This window comes from Lampris incognitus, chromosome 8 (genome assembly GCF_029633865.1).
Source record: "Lampris incognitus isolate fLamInc1 chromosome 8, fLamInc1.hap2, whole genome shotgun sequence".
Taxonomy (NCBI): domain Eukaryota; kingdom Metazoa; phylum Chordata; class Actinopteri; order Lampriformes; family Lampridae; genus Lampris; species Lampris incognitus.
Window position 1 is genome coordinate 40,527,890 of NC_079218.1, and position 8,879 is coordinate 40,536,768.

General features: G+C 43.0%; 1 protein-coding gene across 1 annotated transcript in view; it reads right to left on the reverse strand.

Moving 5' to 3' along the window:
- Positions 1–6,386, reverse strand: part of LOC130116595 (core histone macro-H2A.1) — a 32,924-nt gene extending 26,538 nt beyond the window's left edge. Inside the window, exons 1-3 of the mRNA XM_056284551.1 lie at positions 6,311–6,386; positions 3,421–3,621; positions 1,516–1,622 (exon numbers count right to left, since the gene is read on the reverse strand). Coding sequence (XP_056140526.1) covers positions 1,516–1,622; positions 3,421–3,592 — 279 coding nt within the window. The 5' untranslated portion in view covers positions 3,593–3,621; positions 6,311–6,386. The remainder of the gene's footprint in view (positions 1–1,515; positions 1,623–3,420; positions 3,622–6,310) is intronic.
- Between the last annotated feature and the right edge of the window lie 2,493 nt (positions 6,387–8,879).

An 8,879-nucleotide genomic window follows, 5' to 3' on the forward strand; every position in this document is an offset into this window, starting at 1 on the left:
AGAAGGGGGAAAACCACACTCCTTTAACCCTACCAATTTAATTATCCATCTTAACTATCACCCTAAGCATCATGAAGAGTTTCTGAAAAGTAAGCAAGAAAAAAAAAATCTTGTCACCACTTCAAGTCATCTAACAAAGCTAAAAAATAGTCGCAACCACCCAAAGGTGAAAGCCTCGTTAATTAGACTCCAAACAATGGCAGGGACTAAAGTTCAAGTTAAATCTTTTACTTGGTGCACTGGGGAGCTCACCGGGTTGTTCCAGTGCCGTTTGTGGCTAAGAAAGGGGCATATGGAGCTCCGTTTTCAAGTTTTTACAGTTTTAAGTAGAACCAATAGGCCTACTAGTCAGGTGAATGCGTGTTTTTTTGTTAAGCCTCGTTCATTATACTGTAAAGTGGGTCCCAAGGACTGAAGTTTTAGGTCTACAGGACTACAGCTGTTATTTTGTGCACTTGAGAACAATGTGTTTTTCTGTACTATGTCAACAACTTTGTCAGGCTCCTCAAGGAAGCATTATACAAACCTGTTCAAGTAGGATGAGATTTTTATTTGAAAATGTTATAACTTAAAAAAAATAAACGTGGCATATTTTACATCTAGTCAAAGTTGAAACGATTTCCTTATTTTTTTTATTGAATGTCTACAATTGTAAGAGAATACATTTAGGGTGGAATTAAAGGAAATGGTTAATGTCTATCTGCAACAAGTAGGCCATCATAGGTTAATCCTTGTCCAGGAGAGACTGGGTGTTCACTTCAATGAAATAAAAAAAGATGTATGTGCGTATATGCACACACACACCCACACACACAGGCAATTGGCCAAAATGAGTTTGAAAATATCGGCATACTGAATATCAGCCAAAATCCAATATAGTGCATCCCTATGTTCAGCACATTAACAATAGCATGATAATACTGATAACCATGATAATTTTGGTCACTGCAATGGTGATATGACATTTTCATCCCGTTTCATCTCTTGATTGGACCCAGAACTGTGTTGGCTGAATGCTGTTTGCATGAGTTTCCTTGAACTCTTTCAGTTAGGAATAATTTGTTACTGCCATTCATCAAAAGCAATCCAGGCTTGGGTCCAAAAACGTCATTGGTCTGGGTAATTGTGAAATTAGAGGCAGCCTTAAAAGCAGAGCCAAGATGAATGGCAGAATTGAAATGGCCATGTTGTCAGAGGGTAAAAAACAATTGACTAATTCATGAGGTTGAATACATGCCAGGGGGAGACCGAATAACAGTTACTAAGAAAATCTGTCTGACTGTTCCATGTTAAGTCTTTTGTAAACATGCTGGGAGTAAAACCAACTGACTGTCAAGTTTAGCAGTTCATGACTATAGAGAAATGTGGTCAACATGTCAAAAGTCGAAATGCCTCTACTTCAACATTGGATATGGCTCCTATAAAGGTGTCAGACCAGATCGCTTGGGGCATTCAACCGTAAGAAACTGACAAGACAAGTAAATAAAAAAAAAATCATAATTTGTCCTAACTAACCTGATTCAGTTCCTCATCGTTAGCGATGGCCAGCAGAATGTGACGTGGTGTGACGCGACCTTTTTTGTTGTCCCTGGCTGCATTTCCTGCCAACTCCAAAATTTCAGCTGCAAGGACAATAAGGGCACATTAAAGATAAACGATTAAACAAATCATTATCTCCGTGTACACAGGAGGTCCTGAAAAACATCAACACCACCACCTGCACCTACATTTTGTATAATCTCCCCTCTCTCAAGACTTACAAATCCTCTGTTGTGATACTCCTGTGTGCCTAAGCCCCCTCTCCATTACCAAATGGGGTTAAAGGGCAGAATTAATGAGGTATCAACATTTAAATGAGAGTCCAGCACTTGACAAAAATCAGCCTTATGAATATAAAAGAATGAATATAAAAGCCAACTGGAACAGGGGGAAACAAGTGTCTATAAATGGATATCATTTCTACCTTGCTTCTATCTTGTGTTCTCAATACAAGTGTATAAGCAAAGCCCCTCTAATACACCAATCAATGGAAATCATTTTAAAAGCCAAAATCCCTAAGATTTACAAGCAAACAAGTGTTCTTTTTGACACTCTTGATCCTTGGCGTACAATTGCTAATGCACAGATATTGAAATCATGAACACTTTTTAAGTTGCTTATTTTAAAGATTACAATTGGGTAGAACTTCCAAAGGTGAAACGATACAGCACATAGCCTATTAAGTCACTACCATAGTAGCCAAATGGTGACGTCTTAGGCAGGTAGTGGCGAGTTTGAAGAAGTCATGGCTAACAATCTTGTAGAGGACAAGAAGATACAACATCAATAGCTAAAACTCAGCTTCAACTTTTTCTTCTTTAGTTCAGTGTCAAGAAGGAGCTGATAATTCAATGGTGAATGAGTCTATGGGCTTTGTGTGCATGTGGATGGGTGAGTGTGCGGGGGGGGGGGGGGGGGGGTTCAAACACCACCACAATTACCCGGTATCACCATAGGTGCCCTCAGGATTGTACATTTAATATATACTTAGAAGTCAATAAGTCTGCAGAGCTGCACTTCCAATTACTATATGCATTAGTGTATGTTACTGCCCGAGGTGGGAAATAATGTAGGTGCCAGCTTTAATGGATGTGGGACCAGGTGCACCCTATCAACTCTCCAGTCTCGTGCTTACTGAGGTAAACTCTTACACCCTGAGATACTGCCGCTCTCCTGCCATATTTTATAAGGGCACATGGCCAAACGCATATCAAAGGTTGAGATAATTGGTTACCTGTGGTTTGACTAAAAACAGTTGTTTCCTCTAGAAAAACATGTGTTGTTAACTTATATACAGACCAGTGCAATATATATATTACCATAGGTGTCGGTAAAATAAAGTGTTAATTCTTGTTTTCAAAGGATATAACCAATTAGGTGAGGATGTCATGTGTGGAAGGCTGCATATTTTGCAAGGGAGAGAACAACTGCAATTTAAAGTGTACTATACTGAATATGCATTTTAACATCAGGTGTCAATTGAACACTGCAAATTCATGACTATACATCATTTGGAGACAAGATTCGTGTTAAAGCCATGTGTACATTGGGTTGTGGATTAAGAAAGTATGTGAACTCCTCAGTCTTTTCTCAGGAGTGAATAAATTCAGAAGCTGAAAAACAAAACCAGCGACTAAAGGCAAAAGCACTTATTTAAATGTTTAGTACATTGTGATGCAATTCTGCTACACTAACACAAATTGTGAATCAGCGTATGTGAATCTAAATGAGTGTGAAAAATCTGTCTAGAAAAATATCTCAGGAAAAGATGGATAAGAGCAAGAAAAGATCTTGTAGGTTCCAATATGCACGAATATTTTACCTTACTCCCCCCTGCACACGTCAGGAAAAAAAAGCAAAAGCCAAATCTCTCCATCTTACCAGTGAGGTACTCGAGGACAGCAGCCATGTAGACAGGTGCTCCCACCCCGATGCGGTACTTGGGTAGGCCCCTCTTGATGTAACGCAGCATGCGACCCACAGGGAAGATTACCCCAGCCTTGGTGGACCTGGAGGTCTTGGTTGTCTTCTTCTTCCCTCCTCGGCTGGACATGGTGTCGCTACCGCTACCAGTGTCAGGCTCTGCCAGGATGCACCACAGAGGGTCAGCAATAAGGTTTGGCAAAATTGTTAGTAAAGAAGGTACTGCCTTCAATCCTCCCTGAACACCATCACACAGGGGTGGCACCGATATCACTCTCTCATTGCCAATACGGATTTGGAGTATGAATCTTTAAATATCGGATGATACAGAGTACTGGGGGGGGGGGAAAGAAAGCCGCTTTATTTTGTCATTGTATTCTTACAATGAATTTGTTCTCTGCATTTAACCCATCCTATTGTATAGGAGCAGTGGGCAGCTGAAGCCTCCCGGGACCAACTCCAGTTCTATCCATTGTCTTGGTCAGGGGCACAGACAGTATTAACCCGAATACACGTCTTTTTGATGGTGAGAGGAAACCGGAGCACCTGGCGGATACCAATGCAGACACGGGGAGAACATGCAAACCCACACAGAAAGGACCTGTGACGGCCTGGGGTTCGAACCCAGGACCTTCTTGCTGTGAGGCAACAGTGCCAACACCACTGGGCCACTGTGCTGCCCTGGTGGACCAAACTGGTCCAATCCATTACTTTTGCTAAAGAGCACAGACTTAAAAATATTAGTTTGGGCTCAATGGGTGACATAATTGGGATTAAATCAGGGTTTGTTTCTACAATTAAAGACAAAGGTTTCCATGTGCCAGAAAATACAACAAATCAAGCCATTTTGCCTTTATTCATGACATCTAACTCATTGCTTTTGGCATTGGATTTTAGTCTTTGGGTAAAATCTGTAATACTCCAGTTTAGCACGGTATTGGCATCGGCCCAACAGCCGATTCCAGTATTGGTGCATTCTTAATAAGGGAGCCGTTTTATTGTTTTTCCTGGCAGTTTGTAACTTGTGTAGAATGTTTATTAATTATTGGGCCCTTGAGGCTGCCCTGACTTAAATTCTTCGAGAGCATGTAGAGTTAAATTTCACCTAAATACTGCAGCAGGTGATTTTACCAACACACTCACACAGTGTGCACGCACAGGGGTGTGTCTCTAATTAATAAAGTCATTTCCAATTCCATTCCAATTTCCATTAAAGTAAAACAAAAACATGGTATCAGCTCCAAATCTCCAAACCTGACATATAATTTTGTATTGCAAGAGTTGTTTTCCGATACCCAGCCCCAACTATAACATTACTGCATTGGTCTTTGGGCTCATGATAAAAGTACTCCTTGCTCCATCTCCCACACTAAATACATTGCTGTGGCAGAATCTATTACCATTTGGATTGTAAGACTGGATGTTAACTGTCTTCAGTCATCAGGGCCTAAAATGCATTGTGGGCACTTCCCTGGCTTTATGCTTTTGAATACGATTTGAATGCCAAACTTTAAAAAAAAAGATGTCTGCTCAGCCCCCCCCCCCCAATATTAATTAACAAGCACAGCACAGCATAGAAAAAAGTGATCGTTTGATTGTAGTGTTTTATTGGTTTTGTTGTTCAGCACTACTTGCTCAGATGGCCGGAGAGTAGAAATCAGGCTAGGCCATGAGACAGCACTTAAAGGGCAGCCAGAAGGGCGACCACGGGATGTGACTTATGGAAGAGTCTTATCGAAACACAAAACCAAGTGTCTTAGACTTGACCTGAGGTGACTGAAATGTTGTCCTGTTGCTTTGTGGCATGACTACCATTAACGTACATAAGTAGTGGCAAACTGTTGCACATAGTTGGCATTCAAGATGGAATTTTTTTAAGACTACTCTTAGATGGATGATGATCTGCCTTGAATGCCACATGTAGAATATTGTGCTCTGAGCTAGTAACTCGGACAGTGAGTTTGTACACAGGGATCCAGCCAAGACCTCTATTAATAAACCGTTCAAAATGTTAGTTGACCTCATATAAACGGTCATTTATATTAAAAGCGTCTGTCTGGCTTGTGCTTCACATTTCCTTAAAACGCAACGATTTTCATTAAAACACAAAAGACGTTTGCTAGTGGTAACCCATTAGCATGGCGGTAGGCCAGGCTACGTGTCGTCATCTACTGTTCCGTCAATCGGTGTACACCGATTGCCAAACCCCGTAATCATCACGCTCCTTCCGTTCGCCATCGACGGCGCGACGGTGTCCTCGACTTGCCCCGTTTTCTATCAGTCGGAGAGGAAACGCCGACATCGACATGTCAGCCGTAGCCATTGCACATCTATCATGAGAAAATGACCCCCCCTTCCGTCCGTCCGTCCGTCCTTCCGCAGCGCGCCCAGGTGGAGGCGGACATGCGCGTCATCGCCGCGATTGCACACGCACGAACGCCCAGGTCACGTGCGTGAGTGTATTTACGATATTGGAAGATCGTGCAAATAACTGCCCCCGTCCGCGAGACCACCGTCAAACCGGGACGGGACGTCTGATCCGGACTAGGTTGGGTGTTTCTTAAAGGAGGAGGAGGAGGAGGGGGGGGGATTTCGAAATAAACCCGACGTCAGTGGCTTGTAGCTGCCCACTGCTTCCTCTTTAACCAGCTCCGCTCTACAGTTTCGGCCTCTGCGCGATTACAAAAAAAGCAAAAAAAAAAAAAAAGGACCACGGAAAACCCAAATACCCAACAAACAGACGAAATGCCAACGTTTGAGAGCGGTCTGGGGAAACCACGACGTGTCCGGTGTCTTCGCGGCGCCGGAGCCGACGCGGTGAAAAGCGAAAGCCGAAAGGTTTACTTACAGATCGGGGGAACGGGTAGTGTTTGTACGGTCCGCTGGCAGCCCCCGGTAACAAGCCTGAGCAGTGTCGTCGACTCCCACAATCCACAGCGAACTAAATATTGAACCGGGAGAGCGCTGTTGTTGCCATGTGCAGAGAGAGATACGGTTCAACTGGAAGGACTGGTTGGGTTGGGGGGGGGGGGTGGGAAAAAAAACTCGGATAAAATGTTCTTATAGTGTGCACCCAGACAATCCGCTCATGTTGACACGTCCCCTTTTCCCGTTGTATGAAAGAACACACGACATTCCGAACAGCCTCCGAAAAGACAGACTTACATTTAGCAGCCTGCAATGTACACCGCTGCCGTATCAGCAACGACTGTCAATGCAAGACCGATTGAAAAGCTGTTGTTGTTAAATTAAGCTGGGGCGGCACGGTGGCCCAGCGGTTAGCACCGCTGCCTCGCAGCAAGAAGGTCCTGGGTTCGAACCCCAGGTCCTTTCTGTGTGGCGTTTGCACGTGGGTTTCATCCGGGTGCTCCGGTTTCCCCCCAACTATCAAGAAGACATGCATGTTGGGGTTCATACTCCCGTCTGTGTCCCCGACAAAGGCAATGAGCAAGGCAAGAAGAACTGGAGTTGGTTCCCGGGTGCTGCAGAGAACTCATTTCACTGTAACGGTACAATTACAAAATAGAGTGGCTTTTTTTCCTTTCTTAACCGAGGCTATGTCAATGTTAACTTAATGGCCGCTTTTCATACCGAGGTCCAAATAGTGCTTCAGATGGCTTCCACAAGGGTTCCCAGCCAATCTGGGGGGGATTGAAATTTACGATCAGTATTTTAATTACAATGTTAGTTTCATTTAGCACACGCTTTTATTCCAAAGCGACGTACACCTGAGAGTTAATACAACACAAGCAAGGATCTAGTCATGAGACAATAACGCAATTAAGACCCCCCAAAAAAAACAAAAAACGGTTCAAGTCCGATAGGACATATAGGTGTCAATCAGGGGCGTTTCCAGGATTTGAGGACATTCGGGGTTTAGCGCGGACTTCTATACGGGGGGGTCCAGGGGATCCTCCTCCGGAAATTTTTTTTTATAAACAAGCTCTATTTTGATGCTTTTTATGCACTCTGGCCTCTTATGTACATTCAAAGTACATGTCTTAATCACTGAAAAATTGAAATGTGTACCTCAAAAACTGTTGTTTACTCCTACTCTGGTAGGAATTTGCAGGTACATTGTGATACACATTACAATGAAGTCATCACAAACGAGTTATATATTTAAATATATTTTTAATTCATTTCAGATTTTTCCCCCAATTTAGTGGCCAATCGACCCCTATTTCAGTTCAAACACCCACTCTCCTACTGCACGTGTTCTCTGGCCGGCAGTCTCGAAGGAGTCGCCTCGCCGAACCACTGCTTTTTCCGACGCTTTTATGTGACGAACACAAGCCGACTCCGCCCCCTCCCGAAGACAGCGATCGCTGCTTCATCGAGTCCGGCCATAGTCGGATCCGACGAGACCGAGGCGCGAATTCCGGTCCCCAATGGGCATTTTCAGGAAGTCAAAATAATGCGATATATAATTACATAAATTGTCAAAATGGCATACGACGTGAAAAATAAGCTAAAAATGAAAACCTTTGTTATTTTAGTGCAACTTTAAAAAAAGAAAAAGGTACACCACGACATTGACCCATCTATACTAACATTTGCAATTGACAAAATTCATTCCAATGGTACAGGCATGAGTAGCATTAGCATTTTAGCTAATCAAAATTGCTTCACTCTTTGACTCTCCGACACACAAACACACAAAATAACACCAAATTGTTGTTACCAGTTTCCACGCCTGATTCTGACTCAGCTGCTGCTGGCTCTTCAGTCTGGAGCTCGTCTTTGTTATCCTCTGCAAAACCATGAAAACAACTTAAATGAAACTCATAATTGGCCCTGTGATAGCCTGCCGGCCCGTCCAGGGTGTCTGCCCGCCTGCCGCCCAATGACTGCTGGGATAGGCTCCAGCATCCCGCGACCCTGGGAGCAGGATAAGCGGTGAAGATAATGGATGGATGGATGGATGAAACCCAAAACTGGATCAGATTGCATTCCATTTACATTACCTGCGCCAGCTGTAGCAGTATCTAAACAATACCCCCAAACATAATGGCATAAAGTTAATTGTTCATTTACTTGAAGTTCATTTAGATTTAAATAAATATGATGGTTAGCTTTTGTTTGTGCCTATAGTAAAACGAATGAGTCGTTGCCGTTTTAGTTCGTTTTATGGAAATGTGAGTTATTTACGAGAAAACCCCTGCTAAAGGACAATAAAGATATGCTGTGGGATCACACGAGTATGGCCCGCTAGTTAAACGGCACCTATTGTAAAGATGAAGAGAATTTCTCTTCATCGTGTTTGAAGGTGCCGAATCCAGTTCATATAAGTCAACAGGCAGTTTCAACCATTATTGAAAAGTTACTACATGGGCTAAATTCTTCCCCTTCTCTTTTGGAAAAATCCATAAAGATTTGAGTTGTTTTCCTGCACGCTCCGCCATTTCTGCTCTACT